Source organism: Macaca mulatta, chromosome 5 (genome assembly GCF_049350105.2).
Source record: "Macaca mulatta isolate MMU2019108-1 chromosome 5, T2T-MMU8v2.0, whole genome shotgun sequence".
NCBI classification, from domain to species: Eukaryota; Metazoa; Chordata; class Mammalia; order Primates; family Cercopithecidae; genus Macaca; species Macaca mulatta.
In genome coordinates, this window is record NC_133410.1 from 77113506 (window position 1) to 77138112 (window position 24607).

At 37.8% G+C, this 24607-nt stretch overlaps 1 protein-coding gene across 40 annotated transcripts in view; it reads left to right on the top strand.

Moving 5' to 3' along the window:
* AASDH (aminoadipate-semialdehyde dehydrogenase) overlaps positions 1 to 24607 on the top strand; it is a 43629-nt gene that overhangs the window by 17723 nt on the left and 1299 nt on the right. For 17 of the 40 annotated variants that reach the window (XM_015138669.3, XM_078003548.1, XM_078003538.1 and 14 more), the window contains 9 exons: positions 8780 to 9021; positions 9380 to 9486; positions 9983 to 10155; positions 10598 to 10790; positions 12740 to 12855; positions 14210 to 15005; positions 18943 to 19106; positions 20558 to 20680; positions 21330 to 21461. In XM_015138669.3, the coding sequence (XP_014994155.3) occupies positions 8780 to 9021; positions 9380 to 9486; positions 9983 to 10155; positions 10598 to 10790; positions 12740 to 12855; positions 14210 to 15005; positions 18943 to 19106; positions 20558 to 20680; positions 21330 to 21461 (2046 nt within the window). Of the gene's footprint in view, positions 1 to 6765; positions 6963 to 8779; positions 9022 to 9379; positions 9487 to 9982; positions 10156 to 10597; positions 10791 to 12739; positions 12856 to 14209; positions 15006 to 17203; positions 17476 to 18942; positions 19107 to 20557; positions 20681 to 21329; positions 21462 to 24607 lie in introns of those variants that run through there. The other 23 variants (XM_028848567.2, XM_078003552.1, XM_078003555.1 and 20 more) reach the window with 6 other exon arrangements.

Consider the following 24607-nt stretch of genomic DNA (forward strand, 5'->3'; position numbering starts at 1 on the left):
CTAAAGGTACTAGAGAATTAGCAATATTATATGCATATCATAATATGTAAATATCTTTGTTAAGTGTTTAACTGCCGTGAGCCTTAGGTTTTATCTATAAATGGAAATAATACCCATCTCAAATAGAATTAAATGAGACAGTGTAGCATAGTTCCTGATTGTGTGTGTGAGTCCATTCAGGCTGCTGTAACAAAATACCATAAACTGAGTAGATTATAAACAACAGACATTTATTTCTTACAGTTCTGGAGGTGGGAAGTCCAAGATTAAGTCATCAGGAGATTTGATCTCTCACGAGGGGCCCACTCACTGATTCATTAGACTACAGTCTTTTCACTGGGTCTTCACATGATGGAAAGGGTTTTATAAGGGCACTAATCCCATTCATGAGGTCTCTGCCTACATGACCTAATCACTTCATAAAGGCCCTACCTCCTAATACCATTGCCCTGAATTTTAGAATTCCTTCCTTCCCTCCCTTCCTCCCTCCCTCCCTCCCTCCCTCCCTCCCTCCCTCCCTTCCTCCCTTCCTTCCTTCCTTCCTTCCTTCCTTCCTTCCTTCCTTCCTTCCTTCCTTCCTTCCTTCCTCCCTCCCTCCCTCCCTCCCTCCCTTTTTTGTCTCTTTCTCTCTCTGTTTCTTTCAACAGAGTCTTGCTGTGTTGCCCAGACTGGAGTGAAGTGGTGTGATCTTGGCTCACTCTACCTCCTGAGTTCAGGCGATTCTTGTGCCTCAGTCTCCCCGAGTAGCTGGGATTACAGGCGACCGCCACCACGCCAGGCTAATTTTTGTATTTTTGGTAGAGACAGGGTTTCACCATGTTGGCCACACTGATCTCACTACTGGCCTCAAGTGATCCTTCTGCCTCTGCCTCCAAAGTTCTGGGATTACAGGCGTGAGCCACCGCACCTGGCCTGAGAGTTAGGATTTCAACATACGAATTTGAGGGGGAGACACAAACATTCAGAATATGGTGTGTTATATTCATGTACCTATGTGCATATGTGCATCTTAATTATTAGTTTCCATTGTCTTTTTTTTTTTTTTTAATTGAGACAGAGTCTCACTCTTGTCGCCCAGCCTGGAGTATACTGGTGCGACCTCAGCTCACTGCAATCTCTGTCTCCCAGGCTCAAGAGATTCTCATGCCTTGGCCTCCCGAGTAGCTGGGATTACAGGCATGTACCACCATGCCCAGCTAATTTTTGTATTTGTAATAGAGACAGCATTTTGCGATGATGGCCAGGCTGGTCTTGAACTCCTGGCCTCCTGGCCTCAAACTCCTTAATCTGCCCGCCTTGGACTCCCAAAGTCCTGGGATTACAGATGTGAGCCACCACGCCCAGCTTCCACTTTCTATTTTGATAAACTAAAATTATCAGGTTTTTATCCAGGGTAACAATAATTGAGAGGATATTAAATTTCTGCTACAAAAACAAAATTTGATACTTTGAACTTTTTTAAGGCAATGTGTTTTTCATCCTAATTCATGTATAGATATGAACTGAGTATAGCAGTGTGGCTTGTTGGGTGTGAAGGGATATAAATTCTCATCTGTTAGTGTCATTCCATGAATTCTGTGGATCTGGGTAAGATTTTACTATAACTGTTTTATTTACCTGTAAAATTCAAAGAGCATATTTTTCAGGGGATGTTTGCAAAGTTCCTTGACAGATTTGACTGATAGTTACTAAAAGGGAAGGAGACTTTGCTTCTGTGTCAGGTCAGTGAATTCTACCTCTTTAAGTCTCATCCCCTTGTTTGATGTTTTAGCACTATCTCAGATAAATTTACTTTAGCAGTTGTTTTTAACCTTTTTGGGATCAAATTTTTCTGAGAAACTGATAGAAACTTACTCTTTTCCAAGAACATGACAAATTTTGCATATAGTTTCATGGTGATTTTATTTATCTCACAATAGATATTGGAAATATCAGTGGATCACATTTGACTTGGTTTGAGTAAGGAGCAGCGGTATAGAAGCTGACAGGCTGTCCTTTCTTTTGTGTAAGGTACATGCCTTTTCTTATTCTGAATTTTAGCTGTGTTGTCAGGGTTCATCTTTTCTTTCCTAAGTCCAGTTTCTTTCAAATGATATATAAGTCATCAAGGATTTTTGCTTTAATATAATGTACACTTTTTTATTTACTAAAGTGGTCCTTATATATATTGTATTTACAAATAAAAACCTTACCCAGACCTAATTGGACATGAAACAGGGCTCTTAAAAGCTGTCAAGGCCAGGCGTGGCTCACGCCTGTAATCCCAGCACTTTGAAAGGCCAAGGATCACCTGAGGTCAGGAGTTCAAGACCAGCCTGGCCAACATGGCAAAACCCCATCTCTACTAAAAATACAAAAATTAGCCGGGCATGGTGGTGCACACCTGTAATCCCAGCTACTCAGGAGGCTGAGGCAGGAGAATCTCTTGAATCCAGGAGGTGGAGGTTGCAGTGAGCCAAGATCACACCACTGTATTCCAGCCTGGACAACAGAGCGAGACTCAGTCTAAAACCAACGAACAAACAAAAAAAGCTGTCAAACACATGCTACTAAAGCTTTGAAAATTGAAAAGAATAGAATATCTTGAGTTACTGTGGGAGAAGAAGGCCCCCAAAGTGAAATGGACTAAGTTTTGGAGGAAATTAAAGACCTCTTTTATTTTTTTCAGGAATTAAGGAGTTTCTTGGGAAAGAAAGGATTGATATTTGGTTTATCACAAACCTGAAATATATTTGGATATTTTTTATTTACATACTCTGGGTAACAAAGTTGTATTATTTAAACTTGATGCCCTTTAAAACTTTTTTTTTTTTTGAGCAGGGTCTTGCTTTGTCAACCCAGGCTGGAACACAGTGGCACGCTTACGCCTCACTGCAGCCTTGACATCTGGGGCTCAAGTGATCCTCCCACCTCAGCCTCCTGAGTAGCTGGGACCACAGGTGCATATCATCATGCCTGGCTAATTTTTTAAATCTTTTGTAGAGACGGGGTCTCCCTGTGTTGCCCAGGCTGGTCTTGAACTCCTGGGTTCAAGCAATCCTCCTGCCTCAGCCTCCTAAAGTGCTAGGATTACAGGCATGAGCCACCAGGCATGGTCTAAAAGTAAAACATTTTAGAGTAAAATATTAGGTTGATACCTAGGAACATGTCAACATAATAATGTTTTCCATTTTTCCTGAGTTTTTCCTTAATAAACTTGGAAGAAACTTTAACATTCCCTATTTTTTCTATTATCTGCTAAGTCTCATTTTTGTATGTCTAGAATGATTTACTAGCAAAGGATGTTGACTTATATTCTGCCCCTCAATTTATCATTTCAGTTTATGAGTATCTGAAAAGTATTTCCATTTTTTTATTTTTCATTTTTTATTTTTTTGAGATGGAATCTTCCTCTGTCATGCAGGCTGGAATGCAGTGGCATGATCTTGGCTCACTGCAGCCTCTACCTCCTGAGTTCAAGTGATTCTCCTGCCTCAGCCTCCTGAGTAGCTAGGAATACTGGTGAGTGCCACCACACCCTGCTAATTTTTGTATTTTTAGTAGAGACAGGGTTTCAGCATGGTTAGGCTGGTCTCGAACTCCTGACCTCAAGTGATCTGCCCTCCTTGGCCTTCCAGAGTGTTGGGATTATAGGCGTGAGTCACCACATCCGGCCTCCATTTTTTTATTTTGCTGAGTATTCATAGATGTGCATTTATTTGTTGATTTCAAAGTGGATATTATCCTTAACACCAGAAATTAGGCCACAACATTGAAATCTGGCTTAGTGAAAATGAAGAGCCAGGACCATTTTAGCCCTTATTTTGACAAGATATTTTCATTATGATAAACCTCTTGGCATAACAGTTAAGAGCATGATTTAGGATGCCTTATAGTGTTGCCATCATAATTTATTACTAAAAACCAGAATCTTAACTGGGACATAAGTACCTATAAGGGTGTAGAGTCATTCTACTATGTATATGTTTTGACAAGCCATGACCTTAAATCATTTTTCTGAATTAAAATTCAAGTTGTCTGTTACAACTCCATATGGATTTTATTGAGAGAAACAATTTAAAAATCTTTATTCCCATGTGACTTTTGGCTCTGGCCAAGTGAAGAGATTAGCAGATTATCTTCCCCCAAAAAAGCAACTATAAAGCTGGACAAAATGGAAAAAAAAACAAACAAGTACTTCAACATTTGGAAATCAACCAAAGACATATAGCAATCTTAGAAATGTTTGTTTTTGAAAACTGCTGAATTTTGTGTAAAAATAGTGGAACTTTGTGGCATTCTGGTATGGGTCTGCTCCTATCATCCCCACCCCAATTCAGTCAACACACAGATTCTGTCTGTTTGAAGGGGCTCACTTAATTCGTAATAGTCACTAATGCCCATGACCAGCTGCAGCATCTGTGGAAATGATGATCTTGAAGTAGGCCAGTAGGGAGGCCTACAGTTCCTTAGCCTGAGAGGGCAACAGCTCTTCTAGCCTGAGATTGCAGTGGTGGTGGGATAAGCATGTTCCTGGCTGAGGTTATGCTACTTGGAGCTACTCAGGAGGCTGAGGCAGGAGAATCGCTTGGACCCGGGTGGTCGAGATTGCAGTTAGCCAAGATAGTGCCACTGCACTCCAGCCTGGGAGACAGAGTAAGACTCCGTCTCAAAAATAAATAAATAAATAAATAAATAAATCATAAAAGAACATAAGGCAGGGCACAGTGGTTCACGCCTATAATCCCAGCAATCTAGGAGGCCCAGGTGGGAGTATCATCTGAAGTCAGGAGTTTGAGACAAGCCTGTCCAACATGGTGAAACCCCGTCTTTACTAAAAAAATACAAAAAAATTAGCCACGCATGGTGGCGGGTGGCTATAATCCCAGCTACTCAGGAGGCTGAGGCAGGAGAATCACTTGAACCCGGGAGGCTGGAGGTGGATGTTGTGGTGAGCTGAGATTGCGCCACTGCACTTCAGCCTGGGCAACAAGAGCGAAACTCCATCTCACAAAAAATAAAAAGAAGAACATATATTTTTTAATAAACAACTAAGCAGCAACATCAGTGGCCACATATATGAGAGGAGACAGACTTCATGGATTTAGTCCAGGCAGGTTACTAGCAAAGAAATGTACTAGCAAAGAAAACAAAAACAAAAACAAAAACAAAAACAAAACCAAGCAACAATGACAATTTTATAAGGATAAGATTGTCAGTACATCAGTAAATACATTGTTATATCAATAAGATGTAACAATTATACATGTATATCCACCTAAAACTAGCTTCCAAATACATGAAACAAAAATGGATAAAATTGAAAACATAAATAGACAACTCAATGGTTGGAGATTTTAACACCCCACTTTCAATAATTGATTGAAAAACTAGACAGAAATCAGCTAGTATCAAAGACTTGAACAGCATTATCAACTAAATGCCATATATAGAGCACTCTATCCAATGATTGCAGAATTCTTTTTAAGCACATTTCATAGGATAAGTCATATGCTAAGCCACAAAACAAGTCTCAGTAAATTTAAAGGTGACCATTTGGGATTTATCCCAGGAATGCATGTTTGGTTTAACATCCAAAAATCTATTGATGATATACACTACGTAAAGAATAACAAACAAAAAGCACATACCTATCTTAATAGATGCAGAGAAAGGATTTGACAAAATCTAACACCCATTTATAATTTTTTAAAAAGCTCCTAACAAACTAGAAATAGAAGGGAACTTTCCCAATATGAAGAAGGGCACCTACAATAGAACTACAGGTGATATGACACCATACTTGATAAAAGACTGAATGCTTTGACCCTAAGATTGGGAACAAGGCAAGCAAGTTTGCCTTTGCCACTTCAACATTCTGGTGGTTCTGGCCAGTACAATAAGGCAAGAAGGAAAAAAATTAAAGGTACTTAACGTTGGACAGGAGGAAGTACAACTCTCTCTATATGCAGTTGGTGTGATCCTGTATATAGAAAATCTTGTAGGAGGGTGGGGGTGGTGAGGAGGACTGCTAGAAATAATAAAGTTTAGTCAGGTTGGGGGATTGAAGATCAATATACAAAAATCAATTGTATTTCTATATATATATTTGTACATATATATTTATATGTATATGTATTAAAGAAAAATCTAAAAATGAAATTAATATTTACACTAGCATCAAAAACAATAAAGTAGGAATAAAGCTAAAGAGCAAGATTACTACACTGAAAACTATAAAACATTGTTGATAGAAATTAGAGACCTAAATAATATTTTGTCTTTATAGATTAGAAGTTTTAATATTGTTGAGATTGCATTTCTTCCCAAATTGATCTGTAAATTAACCACACTTTCTAGCAAAATCCAATAGGCTTTTTTGTTAGAAATGAGTAAGTTGATCCTGAATTTTATATGGAACAGTGAAACCCAGTCCTGATCCGTACTATAGAATACTACTTAGCAATAAAAAGGAATAAAACTGTTGATACACTCAGCAGCAGAGATGAATTGTATCTATTATGTTGAGTGAAAGAAGCCAGGCCAAAACAGGCTACGTATTTTATGATTCCATTTATGTAAATGGAATATATAATTTCTATTCATAATTTTATATATAATTTATATTAATGGAATTATACAAGATTATTCTGATCTATAGTGACAGAAAATAGATCAGTGGTTGTCTGGATAAGGGATCCAGTTGGAGAGGAGACTTATAGTGGTACACAGGTAATTTTGGGAGTGATGAATATTGCTGTCATCTGAATGTTTGTGTCTTTCCAGAATTCATATGTTGAAATCTAATCCCCAATCTGTTGTTAAGATGTGGGGCCTTCAGGAGATGACTATGTCACGAGGGTGGGAACCTCATGAATGAGATTAGTGCTCTTATAAAAGATGCCTGAGGTTGCTTGTTGGTTCCTTCTATCATGCGAGAACACAAGAAGGTACCATCTGTGAAGTAGAGTGTTCACCAGACAGTAAGTCTGCCCATACCTTGATCTTGGACTTCCCTATCTTCAGAACTGTGAGCGCTACATTTCTTACCTAGTATACAGTATTTTTGTTATAGTAATCTGAATCAACTAAGACAGTTATGTTCATTATTTTGATTGTGGTGATGGTTTTGCTAGTATATATGTCTATCAAAATATATTAAATTGTATACTTAAAATAGTTTATTATATGTCAGTTATACCTCAATAAAGCTTTTGTTATCAATCTTTATTCATTATTGTTTTACTTAGGCACATTTTTAAAGGAAAATTTGTATTAATTATTTTTATGTACAGAAAACTCAGCAGTGTACATTTAACCCAGTTTAGTGGCAAGTTCTTTAGCGTTTGCCTTTTCGAGCTTGGCGATGTGAGCCACAGACTTGGGAGCCAGGACATTGCCACACCACTGACGGCGGATCTCATTGTGTCTGTCGTTGTAATTGGTCCTGATAGCTTCCACTAGTTTAGCCAAAACGCCTTTGTCTTCCAAGTTAACCTGTGTGAAGGCAACAGTGGTACAGGTCTTCCTGTGGACTAGACATCCCAGTCTTGCCTTCCCCTTGATAATGCACTAAGGGACCCCCATTTTACGACACAGGGCCGGCAAGAAGACAAGCTAACTCGATGGGATCCACGTCGTGTGCAGTCACCACCCGCTGAACTTTCTTATTCTCCACCAAGGTGGTGACGGTGTTAACTCCTGCTGGAAGGACAGGTGGTCTCTTAGTGGGGACGTCCGCTTTGCCAGCAGCTTTCTTCTTGGCCCAGGCCAACAGCCTCTGCTTCTTTTCTTGCTTTGTCTCTGGTCTGTACTTGTGGGCCAGTTTAAGCAGCTGAGAGGCTGTTTGGTGGTCCAGGGCCTGGGTGAACTGGTTAATCACAGGCGGCACTTTCAGCTGCTTATAGAGGATGGCTGTCTGCCGCTGCAACCTGATAGAGCGGGGCCGTTTCACAAAGCGGGTGAGGTCTCTTTTGGGCTGGATGTCCTGTCCAGTGCCGAAATTCTTAGGCCTTTTCTCAAACGGGATTCACCACTTTCTTGGCCTCCTCCTTCTTCACGACAGCAGGGGCCGGAGTCACCTTCTTTACCTTGGCCTTCTTTTCTTTCGGCATCTTGGATGGCGGGAGGAGAGAGCTACTTAGGCACGTTTTTAAATCCTTTTGTATACTTTTTATACAGAGCAAGAAAGGAAAGGTAAATTGATTTTATAGTTTTTGTCCTTTTTATCCTTAAACCTTTTTGTATGAACTGTATGATGAAATATAAATAATATTTTTGCTTGAGTTTTTTTCTAAAGCATAAGTGATATCCACATTAGGAAGATAATGTTGGGCCAGTTGGCTCTCACGCCTGTAATCCTAGTGCTTTGGGAGGCCAAGGTGGGAGGATTGCTTGAGCCCAGGAGTCCAAGACCAGCTTAGGCAACACAGGCTCTATTTGTACAAAAAATTTTAAAAATCAGCTAGTTGTGGTGGTATGTGCCTGTAGTCCCAGCTGTTCAGGAGGCTGAGGTGGGATGATGACTTGGGCCTGGGAGGTTGAGGCTGCAGTGAGCTGTGATCATGCTACTGCACTCCAGCCTGGTCAACAGAGTGAGACCCTGTCTCAAACAAACAAACAAACAAAAACAAGAAGATAATGTTGCACCAGTAGTTTTCCAAATGGGATTTCCCATTTGATAAACATAGCCTTAATTTCCATGTGGGCTCTAAATGTTAACTTTGAAATAATAACTACAGTGCTTACCTTTCTAAAGAAGTGAAGGGAAATAAATAAATTATTTTTAATGTATCTACAGGCAACACCAACATTGCTTAGAAGATTTGGATCTAAGCTTATCAAGTCAAATGTTTTGTCAGCCACTACTTCTCTTCGAGTATTAGCCCTTGGTGGTGAAGTGTTTCCATCATTGACAGTTCTCAGAAGCTGGAGAGGAGAAGGCAATAAAACACAAATATTTAATGTTTATGGTATCACAGAGGTATCAAGTTGGGCAACCATTTATAGGATTCCAGAGAAGATTCTTAACTCTACTTCAAAGTAAGGGTCTTCATTATACTATGTATTTCTAGGATCTTAACACTGATAGTGTTTTTGGTTTTGATAGGCGCTGGGGTAATAATTTTAGAAATATGATTGTATCTGATATTTTAAGTCGGGAATCCAGAACCTTCCTTACTATGGCTGGTGCCAAGATACTGCTACAAATTTTTGTACTAAATAGTAATGAATAACATATATGATTACCTCTCCACCTAACCTTTTCCTCTTGTCAGTCTTTGAATTATAGCATAACAAACTTTTTTTTCTTTATTTGGTACAGTATGATTTAAATATATTGGAAAATATTCTATTCAAATGAAAAATTTTAAATCTGTTCTGGGTCTTATTTTCATAGATGTGAATTGCCTGTACAACTGGGATTTCCACTTCTTGGAACAGTAGTTGAAGTCAGAGATACTAATGGCTTCACAATTCAGGAAGGCAGTGGCCAAGTATTTTTAGGTTGTTTTATATTTGTTGATTGAGAATTTTTTTTTCAAGAAAAATGATCTGATGTGTTAATTTTATTCCTTTCCTCTTTTTCTTTTGTCTATCTCATGCTTTTCAGTGATAATTTTTAATCTCATTCATATAGTCATGAAATACCAAATGTTACAATAATTATTTCAGATAATAATATCTAATACATTAATAAAAGTAATTTAGAAACTGTAACTTGGACCTTCATATTTATATTTATAGCCAAAATTACATTTAATCAGTAGTCTAAGAATTTTTAAATCTATAAATTTTAAGAAATAAATTTCATTTTATCTCTTTGCTTATTTACTGAACTTATTGTGTCTAGTTTTATCAGATAACATTTTAAAATGAGCCCCTCTTTTAGTATTTAAATTTTGAAACTTAGTCACCAAACTTTTGGAGATGTTGTTGATTTTACGGTTTTTAATATATTTCCCTTGAATTTTTATGACATTGGTGTTTATATCTTGGGAAGGTGGCAGAAACAGAGTGTGTTTTCTTGATGATGAAGTGACAGTACCACTTGGCACAATGCGAGCTACAGGAGACTTTGTGACTGTGAAAGATGGAGAGATTTTTTTTTTGGGACGAAAAGACAGTCAGATCAAACGTCATGGCAAACGTCTTAACATTGAACTTGTGCAACAGGTAGAACTATTTAAATATTGACTATCTATTAATATATGTAAGTATTAGAAGCAGCCACCACCAATTTTCTGTGCTGGGGTCTCTATTATTTACACCTGACATTTTTGTATTAGTGATGAATTATAATAAAAGATATGAATAATTCAGGGTGCCCCTTATCCCCAGCATGAAGAGATGGTTATTCTTTAAATAAGTGACAAACTGGATTTTAATATTTGTGAAATTAAACTGGCTTCTTTTGCTTTAGGACCTATTATTTTGAAAAATATTATGAACCCTATGTGCAAGTAATAGTAACAGTAGCAAAGCAATTTTTTAAAAAATCTCCAGTATATTCCAAAATTTAATTCAGCTGTTTTGATTTCAGACATTAAAAAGTAAGCTTTTAGGAAGCTTGTTTGTAAATATCCTCATTGGCAAATTGGGATAATCTCTCTTATAGGTTGCTGAAGAGCTTCAGCAAGTGGAGTCTTGTGCAGTTACATGGTATAATCAGGAAAAATTAATTCTCTTCATGGTGTCTAAAGATGCTTCAGTAAAAGAATACATCTTTAAAGAACTGCACAAATATCTTCCAAGTCATGCAATCCCGGATGAGCTTGTATTGATTGATTCTCTACCATTTACATCCCACGGTAAAGTAATTTAGTGCCAAATATAATTTAGTAATTCAGTGCCAAATAATACTAATTGTATTCATAACTAGCTTAATGATCACATAAATCTTTATTATTTTTGTAAATGGTACTAGCATTTATTGTGATAGACCCTCTTTTGAACACTTTGTATAATTAATTCATTTTATCTTCAGAAAATCCTGTGGATAGGTGGTATTATTCTTATTTACAGATGAGGAAAATAAGGCTTAAAGAGGTTAAGTAATTCAGTGGGGCATAGTGGTGAGCGCCTGTAGTTTCAGCCATTCAGGGAAGCTAAAGTGGAGGATGACTTGAGGCCAGGAGTTTGAGGGTACAGTATGCTATGTTTGTGCCTGTAAATAACTACTGTACTCCAGACTTGGCAACATCTAAAAAAGAGGTTAAGTAATTTTCCAAAAATCATTTTGCTAGTTAGTGGTTATATTAGTATAGTAGTCAAGGTTCTCCAGAAACAGAACCAATATATAGATATATAAAAGATTTATTGTCAGGAATTGGCCTGTGCATTTATGGAAGCTAAGAGGTCTAATCTCCCTTTGGCAAACTGGAGACTCAGGAAAGTCAGTGCTGTATTCAGTCTGTGTCCTAAGGCCTGAGAATCAGGGAAGCTGATGATGTAAATCCCTGTTTGAGGACAGGAGGAGATGAGATGTCCTAGCTTAAGCAGTGACACAAAGAGGGTGCATGCCAGGTGCGGTGACTCACGCCTGTAATCCCAGCACTTTGGGATGCCAAGGCAGATGGATCGCTTGAGGTTGGGAGTTTGAGACCAGCCTGGCCAAAATGGTGAAACCCTGTCTCTACTAAAAATACAAAAAACATTAGCCGAGTGCAGTGGTGCACGCCTGTAGTTCCAGCTACTTGGGAGGCTGAGGTGGGAGGATCGCTTGAACCCAGGAGGAGGAGGTTACAGTAAGCCACGGTTGCACCACTGCACTCCAGCCTGGGCAACAGAGTGAGACTCCATCTCAAAAAAGAGAAAGAAAAAGGGTGCAAATTCTTCCTTTCTCTGCCTTTTTTTCTATTTTGGCCCTCAACAGTTTGGATGATGCCCAATCTACTTTTCTGAGTCCTTAATTAGATTCATATACTAATCTCATCCAGAAGCACCCTCACAGACCCAGTCAGAAAAATGTTTAATCTGGGCACCCTGTGGCCCACCCACATTGACACATACAATTAACTTATCACAGTGATAGAATTGATATTCTGTCTAGGACTGTTTTTATTTTAATTTTATTTTTTTTATTGTTTGTTTTGTCTGTCTAGCACTGTTTGACTTCAAAATATATCATCTTAATCACCATATTATATTGCCTTCCCAATTTCATTTTTATTTAACATATACTTCAAAATGCAGTAATTGCTCAGTTAATGGAACCTATTTCTTTAAATCTTGAAATTGAGATAAATTGGATAAATATTAGCTCCTTTTTTTCTTTTTCTTTCTTTTTTTTTTTTTTTTTGGAGACAGGGTCTCGCTTCTTCACCCAAGCTGGAATGCAGTGGGCAATCAGGGCTCACTGCTGCAGTCTCAACTTCCTGGGTTCAAGTGATCCTCCCATCTAAGCCTCCTGAGTAACTAGAACTACAGGCCAATTTTTAATTTTTTTTGTAGAGACAGGGTCTTGCTGTGTTGCCCAGGCTAGTCTTGAACACCTAGCCTCAAGCAATCCTCTCACCTCAGCCTCCCAAAGTGTTGGGGTTACAGGAGTGAGCCACTATGCCTGGCCTGTTTCTCATCTATTTCTCTCTACGTTCTTGGTAGCATCGGACAACTTTTTAGAGTTCATTGTTGACAACAAACTCTTTATACAATTTCTGTGTTGTACAAAAAAAAATGTGTATGGCTAATGAATATATAAAGGCTTTGAGTGAAATTTTAAAATGTTTTAAAACATTTGTTATTTCTCTTTTATATTAAGGCAAAATTGATGTTTCTGAGTTAAACAAGATATATTTAAACTACATAAACTTGAAGTCTGAGAATAAACTCAGTGGGAAAGAGGACCTTTGGGAAAAATTACAGTATTTGTGGAAGGTACAATTTTTAAGTTACAAAATTATTATTATAAGGAGGTCATTTTATATCTTTAGGGAATGCTATCATCCTAACAAGTTGGATACAATTTTCTGAGAATGTTATTGCTACCCAGATGTTAGGTATTATGGCTTCATTTATCCAATTTGTGTTAAAATGAAGGTTAGGTTCTCTACTGTAAGACTAGATTAAGTTCCCCACAAAGAAATTTATTGAAGTGAAGTAGTAATAAAAGGCACAAGTAGACAAAACCTGTTTTGACATAACTTTTCTCTAAGATGATCGGTGGAATGTAGTAACACTCTTGTCAGAGCTGAGAAAGTAGCCAAATCTTGCTATAGCACAATGTGTTGTCTGTTAGGCTTAGGGCTTACATCATTATTCCAAAAGAACTTTCAGTAACAATATGTATTTCTACTTGAGATAATTTTTAAAATATATCTCAATAAATTAATAATTTTTCTTAAATAAAATATAGATTTTTCGCTTCTAAAGGGTTCTGAAAAGAGGATGTAATTGTGTAGCCTTGTCTAAAAATAGAGGGTATCTAAGATAAAAGTCTTATCTACTAAAAAAAAAAAAAAAAAAAAAAAAAAAAACCAAACCAAAACAAAACAAAACAAAAAGTCTTATCTACTTCATTTTTAGATTCTTGGAAAGTAATTTTGATTTATATGAAGCAACCAAAGACAGATTATTCCCGTATTACAGAAATACTGGCTATTGGTATCTTGTGGGCTTTATAATTCATAAATCAGATGTTTTTGTCCCAATATTATGGATAAGAAAACAGCTCTAAAGGGAAGTATATTTTGTACTTTTAGAGTGACTTTGTGACAAAATTGGTAGCACAGTGATCTCCTTTAACATAAATAAAATAATTTAAAACTTTATTTTATTATTAAAAGTATTTATTTTATATTTATAATTATTGTTATTATTATATTATTATTATTTTTTGAGACAGAGATTTACTGTGTTGCCCAGGTGGGAGGGCAGTGGCACAATCTTGGCTCACTGCAACCTCCACCCCCGGGTTCAAGTGTTTGTCCTGCCTCAGCCTTCTGAGTACCTGAGATTATAGGTGGGTACCACCATGCCCAGCTAATTTTCATGTTTTAGTGGAGATGGGGTTTCACTGTGTTGGCCAGGATGGTCTCGAACTCCTGACCTCATGTGATCCGCCCGCCTCAGCCTCCCAAAGTACTGAGATTACAGGCGTGAGCCACTGTGCCCAGCCTATATTTCTAATTATTAATGTAGGTACTCTCATCTCTCTATATTACCTGTAAATGTTGAAGTCTTTTGATTTTAGACCTTTACATCACATATTTCTCTATTCTCTCATCTGTAGTCTACTCTGAATCTCTCAGAAGATCTTTTGAAGGTTCCTGATGAGTCACTGTTCTTAAATAGTGGTGGAGATTCCTTAAAGTCCATCCGGCTCCTCAGTGAAATTGAAAAACTTGTTGGTACATCAGTGCCTGGGCTTCTGGAAATTATTCTCAGCAGTTCCATTTTAGAGATTTACAACCACATTCTTCAAACAGTGTTTCCAGATGAAGATGTGACATTCAGGAAGAGTTGTGCCACAAAAAGGAAACTCAGCGACATTAATCAAGAGGAAGCTAGTGGAACATCTTTACATCAGAAAGCTATCATGACTTTAAGTTGCCACAATGAGATTAATGCTTTTGTTGCACTGAGCAGAGGGAGTCAAATTTTGTCTCTGAATACCACTAGGTTTTCAACAAAGTTAGGACATTGCTCTTCAGCCTATCCTTCTGATTCAGTTTCACAGACCAACATTCAAAATGTGAAAGACTTAAATTCTCCAGTTCTTATTGGAAAGTCAAAAGATCCATCCTGTGTTGTGAAAGTTTCTGAAGAGGGGAAACCTGTGATAGGGACTCAGAAAATGGAGTTACATGTGAGGTGGAGGTCAGACACAGGCAAGTGCGTAGATGCTTCACCGCTGGTTGTAATACCCGCTTTCGATAAGTCATCTACAACTGTGTACATTGGTTCCCATTCTCATAGAATGAAGGCAGTTGACTTTTACTCTGGGAAGGTGAAATGGGAACAGCTTTTGGGAGATCGAATTGAATCCTCAGCATGTGTATCTAAGTGTGGAAACTTTATTGTGGTGGGTAAGTTTTTAAATTTGAAGTTTGTGGAGTTAAATTGAATTACCATACAATAATCTTCATAGGCCCAAGTTAAATTTTTAAAAAATCTATGTATGATGGGTTTGGTTGCTGTCAAAAAATAATAGTCAACCCTGTGCTGTTTAACAATGTGGGCCTTGGGGTCAAGAGTCCCTGGATTTGAACCTACCTCTATAGCTATTATGAGCTCTGTGACCTTTGGCAGGTTACTGAACCTCTTAGAATGTCACTTTCCTTGTGGGTAAAATGGGAATAATAATAAAATGTGTTCCTGCATCGCAAATACCCCAAAACTCAACAACCTAGAACAACACAGATTTATTGTCTCATAGTTTTTATGGGTTAGCAATTCAGGAGCAGCTTAGCTGGCAGTTCTGGCTATAGCCATCTGAAAGCTTGACTTGGGTTGGAAAATCTGCCAAGATAGCTCATTTGCATCACTATTAGCAGAAAGCCTCAGTTCTTTGCTGATTCTGACAGGAAGCTTCAATTCTTGCCACATGCGCCTCTCTCTAGGCTGCTTGACTGCCCTTAAAACATGGCAGCTAACATTCCTCAGAGTGAATGATCCAGGAGACAGCAGGTAAGGAGGAACAGAGTACCTTTTATGACCCAGTGTTCCAAATTCCATACCATCATTTTTTGTTTTCTTCTGTTAAGTAGAAGTGCGTAACTCAGCCAGGCGCGGTGGCTCACACCTGTAATATCAGCACTTTGATAGACCAAGGCAGACGGATCACTTGTGCCCAGGAGTTCAAGACCAGCTTGGGTAACATGCAGAAACTCTGTCTCTACAAAAAATACAAACGTTAGCTAGCTATGGTAGTACATGCCTGTAGTCCCAGCTACTTGAATGGCTGAGGTGGGAGGATCACTGGAGCCCAGTAGGTTGAGGCTGCTGTGAGTGGTGATTGTGCCACTGCACTCTGGTCTGAGCAAACAGAGCAGGACTCTGTTTCAAAATAAATAAATAAATGAAAAGTGCATAACTCAGTTCAAGCCACACTCAAGGGGAAGAGAATTAGGCTCCACCTCTTGAAAGGAAGTGCATCAAAGAATTCATGGACTTTTTTTTTTTTTTGAGACGGAGTCTGGCTCTGTCGCTCAGGCTGGAGTGCAGTGGCGCAATCTCGGTTCACTGCAACCTCCGCCTCCTGGATTCAAGTGATTCTTCTGCCTCAGCCTCTTGGGTAGCTGGGACTACAGGCACACGCCACCACAGCCAGCTAATTTTTGTATTTTTAGTAGAGATGGGGTTTCACCGTGTTCGTCAGGCTGGTATTAAACTCCTGACCTTGTGATCCACCTGCCTTGGCATCCCAAAGTTCTGGAATTACAGGTGTGAGCCACTTCGCCCGGCCTCCTGGACATATTTTAAAACCACCAGAATCTTTATCAAGCTTTTGGGAGGATTAAATGAGATAATTGTTTATGAATCCATTGGTGCCTTGCTAGGGATGTGCCACCACACCTGGCTAATGTTTGAAATTTTTGTAGTTAGAGTTTCTGCAGGTTGCCCAGGCTGATCTCAAACTCCTGGGCTCAAGCGATCCACCTACCTAAGCCTCCCTACAGGCGTGAGCCACCATGTCTGGCGAGCATTTTTTCAAAAGTGCTCGTTAAGTGTTAGCTACTACCTGCTGCTCAGTTTCATTAAGGTATAGGTGACTTTTACTTTATTAGGAATATGGGGTCCTGGGTATAATATCTCCGCCTGACTACAACTCTCTTTTTACTCTCCCAGATATGTTAGGTTTCATTTTATATGCTCATGGAATCTTCATCAAAACTTTTCAGACTAAAGGCTTAGGAATAACTTTCCCTACTTGTGCTATCCTAGCAGCAATCTACTTGAATCTGAATTTGATTCTTCCTTCTTCCCCTTTAAACAACAGCATTTTGAAAATTATACTACAGGACACTTTTAGTAATACAGCTTAATGATAAGAAACTGCTGAATTGTTTCCCAAAGTGACTAAACTGTTTTGCATTTGCACCATCGATGTGTGAAGGTCCAGTTGCATCACATTCTTGCTAGTACTTGGTATTGTCAGCTTTAATTTTTTTTTGTTATAGCCATTGAAATAATCATGAGTGGTATTTTATTGTGGTTTTAATTTGCCTTTCCCTAGTGACTAGTGATGTTGAACATCTTTTTTTTTTTCCTTTTTTTGAGACAGGGTCTTGCTCTGTCACCCAGGCTGGAGTACAGTGGCGTGATCATGGCTCACTACACCCTCGAACTCCTGGGCTCAGGTGATCCTCCCACCTCAGCCTCTGGAGTAGCTGGGACTACAGACATGCACCACCACACCTGGTTAATGTTTGTAACTTTTGTAGAGACAGAGCTTCTGCAGGTTGCCCAGGCTGGTTTCAACCTCCTGGGCTCAAGTGATCTGCCCACCTCAGCCTCCCAAAGTGCTGGGATTACAGACATGAGCCACCATGTCTGGTGAGCACCTTTTCATAAGTTCTTTTGCTATCTGTATATCTTTTATGAAGTGTCTATTGAAATCTTTTTCCCATTTTTAAGTTTTTTAAATTGAGTTTTAAGAATTGTTTTATGTATTCTGAATACAAATAATTTATCAGATATATGTTTTGCATGTTTTCTCTCAGTCTGGGGCTTGTGTTTTATTCTCCTAGCATAGTGACATAGTGTCTTTTGAAGAGGAGTCCTTTGTTTTGATGAAGTCCACTTTAATTTTTTTAATGGGTCATGCTTTCAGTGTCATCTTAGCGATCTTTGCCTAACCCAAGTTCAAAAAATTTTATTCTCTATTGTCTTTTGGAATTAAACTGAATTGATAGAAATCTTTACCCAGGTGAGTTCTGGGGTGCTCTACTATGTAGGACATTTCTCTTTGTCATCTCTGAGCTGGTCACTACTCTCTTGCTACTAATAACTGCCAGGGGGAAAAAAAGCATAAAAAGTACATTGGGAATTGGGTCTCAAATGAGTGGCAGTGGCCATAGGCAGAGCCATCTAAAGAGTGGGCGTCAATGAAATTGCCCTAAATAGCTGTCCCCAAATTCTACTTCTCCTGATTTTCATGATCTCCAGGGAATTTCAGTGACCTTCACTTTGTAGATTTGAACAATCTCTACTTCCGGCTAGGTTATTTTGACTACACCAAGGTCAAGGACTCCTGCCCTGTCTTCTCATCCATAGCAGCAATTTGGGAAAAGTAGTTTAGTTGTTAAGAGCATAGGCTCTAGAGCTTGACTTCTTAGATTCAAATCTTGGTTCTGCCACATATGAGCTGTGTAATTTTTCCCCAGTAATTTAGTCTCTCTGTGCTTCAATTTTGTCATCTATAAAATGTGGTTATAATAGTACTTACTTCACTGTGAAGATTAAATGAATTAATAGATGTAACATACTTAGAATAGCACTTGACACATAGTAAATGCTCAATGAACATTGACTGTTAACGTTAGCACTTCTTAAACACTTTCTATGCACTGGGCATTTATTCACATTATCTGAATTGTCACAATAACCCTGGAAGTAGATGACTCCACATTCTGCAGATGAATAATTTGGGGCTTAGCAACACTGGGTGATTTAAATGCCCAATCTTAGTTGAGATGAAATCTGAATCCAGATGCGTCAAAAATCTCTCTCCACCACAGTGTGCTTTATTATTTTTTCAGTAGTGAAGCACTTTTTAAAAATAAGTATGTAAAAAAATTAGTGAAACTTTTAAAAGATAAGATATATCTACTAAATAGATATTTTATGCAAGTGATTACTAATTCAGTTTCTGCTTTACATTGCTAAAATGTAAGCCAGATGAGCTGATCATAGAGCCTATGTATAAGAGGAGGACTGAATATAAATACCATGATATAGGCTAAAGAATTATTTTCCAGTAATATATCTATATCAAATCTTTTGTGCTTTGTTTCTTGGCAGGCTGTTATAATGGATTAGTTTATGTTCTGAAAAGTAATAGTGGAGAAAAATACTGGATGTTTACTACTGGAGATGCTGTCAAAAGCTCAGCAACCATGGATCCAACCACAGGACTCATTTACATTGGATCTCATGACCAGCATGCATATGCTTTAGATATTTATGTAAGAATTCACCTCAAATTAGCTGGGCATGGTGGCACATGCCTGTAATGGTAGCTACTCCAGAGGCTGAGGTGGGAGGATTGCGTGAACCTGGGAGGTGGAGGTTGCAGTGAGCCAAGATTGTGACAATGTATTCCAGCCTGGGTGACAGAGTGAGACTGTATCTCAAAAAAAAAAAAAAAAAAAAAAAAAATTCACCTCATTAGTCTAATATCATAAGCATAGAAGCATTAAATTTCTAATACTTAGAAGAAGTAACTGTCAGGTGCAGTTGAGCCTTGGAACAGATATTAACTATTTCCCAAGCTTATCACTGTGGTCTGGGAAGAATAAAGCATTAATTAAGTCTTAATATCTTAAGACCTTTTTAACTTCATTACCAAATTTACCACAAATAAGTGTGCTACTCAGAGTTTTGGAATGTAAAGAATTTAGGATTATCATCTTGACAGTAGAAAAAAATGACAAAGGAAGATATCAATAAGATATTTTAATATCTGATTACATAAAAATTAAAATGTTATATAAGAATTATGAAATTAAGCTGGGAAAATTTTTGAAATAAATGTGAAAAAGGTGGAAATTCATTTATGTTTATTAATATTAATGAAAATGAAGATCAAATACAAATTAATAAAATATAAAGATCCATATAGATAGAAAAATAAACAAGGGACATAAATACACAGGACCCCAAAGAAGAGATGACTAGTAAATGTATATAAATAGTTCATAAATTTAATAATCAAAGGAATGAAAATTAAAAACTCTGAGATAGAGAAACAAATGGTGTTAGATTAGGAAACATTCGTTATAACATTAAATGCTGATGAGAGTGGTAAGAGGTTGTAACTAGTGAGGCCTCTAATGAAAATGATTTGATTTGACCATAGGTAACAATATCATATCCTTGGTCCAATAAAATTATTTTTTTAGAAATCCTGGCAAAATAATCAGAAACATAGTCAAATATACGCATTAAGATGCCTATTTCTAAGTTGTTTATACTACCTAGAAATTCCAAAAAACATTCAATGATAAGGTAGAGAAATTATTTATGTTCATATGGGATATTATGCATTAAAATTATATTTAAATAATATTACAAAATCAGTGAGCAAAACATGATGCCAAGTTGTATATTCAGAATGATCTCAACTATATTAAATCATGTGTGTGTATATACACACATTCTCAGATGTGTGCGCACAGACATACACACATACACCCATACCCCAAAAAGAAATGAGAAAATGCTAAACTGTTAACACTGGTTGTCTCTGGGTGGTGTCCTTTGTCTTTATATTAATCTGATTCTCCACAGTAGGCATATATTTTATACTAAAGATAAAAATGTATGTTAACTAAACAGACATAATATCATGAAGGGTAGGATATATGGATTTGTTAACCATCAGCAAAAACAAATTAATTTGTTTTCTTATTTGCAGAGAAAGAAGTGTGTTTGGAAGTCAAAATGTGGAGGAACTGTCTTTTCCTCTCCGTGTTTGAACCCGATTCCACATCATTTGTATTTTGCTACATTGGGAGGACTTTTACTGGCTGTAAATCCTGTAGGCATAAAATAATACATATTGATTTTATTACCTATCTTTTCTTTAAATTTTTGAAATTTTTGCTTTGAGCTCTGAAAGTTTGAGTAGTTTTCAGTTATAGTAGTCCACATACACCAAACTAGAATTCATTAAAAATGATTGATACGAGATCTAGAAAGATAAGAAAATTTAAATTCCTGTATGTGTGTGTGTATATATGTGTGTGTGTATATATATATATATATATGTGTGTGTGTGTATATATATATATATATATATATTTTTTTTTTTTTTTTGACAGAGTCTTGCTCTGTTGCCCAGGCTGGAGTGCAGTGGTGTGATCTCGGCTCACTGCAACCTCCGCCTCCTGGGTTCAAAATTGACAGAATTTTTTTCATCATATTAAGAACTTTATGTCCATCATAGGGATAGCTCTTAGGTGCTAGTGTTTTTCTTTACTGGTTTTATTGCAAGCCTTTTTCCTAGTTCTCATAAATAGCACTGATTGATTTAATATATGTATACCAGCTTCATTTATGTCTGCTTACCCCTATAGCGTTTTCTGCTATTTTAGTTCTACCCCTAGGACATTATGAGTTTGTTTTTTAAAGGGTAACTGATTAGTAGGATGATGTAAAATGCTGTGAATTGCTTTTTCCTGTGACAGGCTACTGGGAACATTATTTGGAAACATTCCTGTGGAAAACCACTCTTCTCTTCCCCACGATGTTGCTCACAGTATGTTTGTATTGGCTGTGTAGATGGGAATTTGCTCTGCTTTACTCACTTTGGAGAACAGGTAATAGAACTAGAAATTTTTTATATATAAAATTTTATATATCTATATAAATTTATAAAAAATGGACAAGAAATTTTATATATCTATAGTTCTATTTATGTATTTTGTAAAATTTATTTTTCTCAAAGGCAAAGCAGATGGTGACAACTGAAGTAACATTTTAAACATTATTCAACTCATGGTGTTGAGATGTTGAGAAGTAGTTCTATTTTAATTGTGAAGCCATGGATTTCTTAATTTTTTAAAGAAGACATAGTAGATTTAAAAGATTTCTACCCAAACATTGTTACACTTCTTTTGTCATCTCTCTCCCCCAATTTTTAAAAATATTACCAGTTTTTAGCCTGTTTTATTATAACTTCTACTGAGATTATGAAAGTTTAAATAAAACCCCTGGTTTCTTTTAATTGATACAGACATTTGTACCTATTTATGGGGTACATATGTGATATTTTGTTACATGCATAGACTGTATAATGATTAAGTCAGTGTGTTTGTGGTGTCCATCACCTTGAGTACTTATCATTTCTATGTGTCGGGATCATTTCACATCTTCTCTTTTAGTTATTCTGAAATAACAACATATTGTTGTTGGCTATAGTCATCCTACTCTGCTATTGAACATCGGAACTTATTTTTTCTTACTATATGTTTTTACTCATTAATCTGTTTTTATTTTTTTATTAGCCAACCCACCGCAACTTCTTCTTTTTTTTGAGACAGAATCTTGCTCTGTCATCAGGCTGGCCTGGGTTCAAGCAATTCTCCTGCCTCAGCCTCCCAAGTAGCTGGGACTACAGGCGCGTGCTGCCATGCCTAACTAATTTTTGTATTTTTAGTAGAGATGGGGTTTCACCATGTTGCCCAGTCTGGTCTCGAACTCCTGACCTCAAGTGATCCACCTGCCTCAGCCTCCCAAAGTACTGAGATTACAGGCATGAGCTACCATGCCCGGTCCCCAACTTCTAATATTCCATTTTCTTCCTCCATGAGATCAACTTTTTTAGCTCTCACATATGAGTGAGAACATGCAATATTTGTCTTTCTGGGCCTGGCTTAATTTCACTTAAGATAAAAATCTTCAATAGCCAGGCATGGTGGCTCACGCCTGTAATCCCAGCACTATGGGAGGCCGAGGCAGGAGGATCACGAAGTCAGGAGATCGAGACCATCCTGGCCAACATGGTGAAACCCTGTCTCTACTAAAATACAAACAAACAAAAAAAAATTAGCTGGGCATGGTGGCGTGCGCCTGTAGTCCCAGCTACTTGGGAGACTGAGGCAGGGGAATCGCTTGAACCCGGGAGGTAGAGGTTGCAGTGAGCCAAGATCGCGCCACTGCACTCCAGCCTAGCGACAGAGCAAGACTCTGTCTCAAAAAAAGAAAAAAAAAAAAAGATAAAAGTCTCCAGTTCCATCCATGTTGCTGCAAATGACATGATTTCCTTGTTTTTTATGGCCTAATAGTATTTCACTTCATCTATGTATACATTTTCTTTATCCACTCATCCATTGGTGGACACTTAAGTTTATTCCATATCTTTGCTCTTGTGAATAGTGCTGCAGTAAACATGGGAGATGGGAGTGCAGGTTGTCTCTTTGATATACTGATTTCTTGTCTTTGGGTAAATAGTAGTAGGACTGTTGGATATGATAGTTCTCTCCTTAGTTTTTTGAGAAATCTCCATACTGTTTTCCATGATGACTACACTAATTTACATACCCACTAGCAGTGTAAGTTCCTTTTTCTCCACATCCTTGCCAGCATTTGTTATGTTCTTTTTGTAACAGCCATTTTAACTGGGTAAGATGATACCTCATTGTGGTTTTGATTTGCATTTCCCTGATCATTAGTGATGTTGAGTGTTTTTTTCATATACCTGTTAGCCATTTGTATGTTTTGAGGTATGTCTGTTCATCTCCCTTGCCCACTTTTTAATAGGACTTGTTTACTGTTGTGTCGAGTTCCTCATATTCTAGATATTAGTCCCTTGTTGGATGAATAGTTTGCAAATATTTTCTCCCATTCAACAGGCTGTCTCCTCACTCTGTTGTTTCCTGTACTGTGCAGAAGCTTTTTAGCTTAATATAGTCCCACTTAACTATTTTTGTTTTTGTTTTAGGCCTTAGCCATGAAAGCTTTGCTTAGACCAGTGTCCTGAAGTGATTCCCTTATGTTTTCTTCTAGGAGTTTTAACTAGTTTTGGGTCTTATATTTAAGTCTTTAATCCATCTCGAGTTTATTTGTATATACAGTGAGAGCGAGGAGTCTGGTTTATTCTTCTGCATGTAGAGATCCAATTTTCCCAGCACCATTTATTGAAGAGGGTGGCCATTCCCCATTGCGTATTTTTGACACCTTTCTCAAATCTCAGTTGGCTGTAACTACTTGGATTTATTTCTAGGTTCTCTATTCTATTACATTGAGCTATCTATTTTTTATACCAATACAGTGCCATTTTGGCTAATTTAGCCTTATTTTGAAGTCAATCACTGTGATGCCTCCAGCTTTGTTCTTTTTACCCAATATTGCTTTGGCTATTCTGGGTCTTTTTTGGTTTCATATGAATTTTATTTTTTTTTTTATTTTATTTTTTGAGATGGAGTCTCGCTCTGTTGCCCAGGCTAGAGTGCACTGGCACGATTTTGGCTCACTGAAACCTCTGCCTCCTGGGTTAGAGCCATTCTCCTGCCTCAGCCTCCTGTGTAGCTAGGATTACAGGTGTGTACCACCACGCCTAGCTAATTTTTGTATTTTTAGTAGAGACGAGGTTTCACCATGTTGGCCAGGCTGGTCTCAAACTCCTGACCTCAGATGATCCACCCACCTTGGCCTCTCAAAGTGTTGGGATTACAGGTGTGAGCCACCGTGCCCGGCCACAACTTATAACTTTTTATCAGTGCCCATAAACTCTTCCTTTCAGCGCAATTTTTTCCTACATTTGGAAAAAAGAATATATAGTTTGTAATAAGATACATTGAAAACTGGTCTCACACTTTTTTTTTTTTGGAGACAATGTCTCACTGTATCGCCCAGGGTGGAGTGCAGTAGCATGATCTTGGCTCACTGCAACCTCCGCCTCCCAGGTTCAAGTGGTTCTCCCACCTCACCCTCCCAGTAGCTGGGACTATAGGTGCCTGCCACC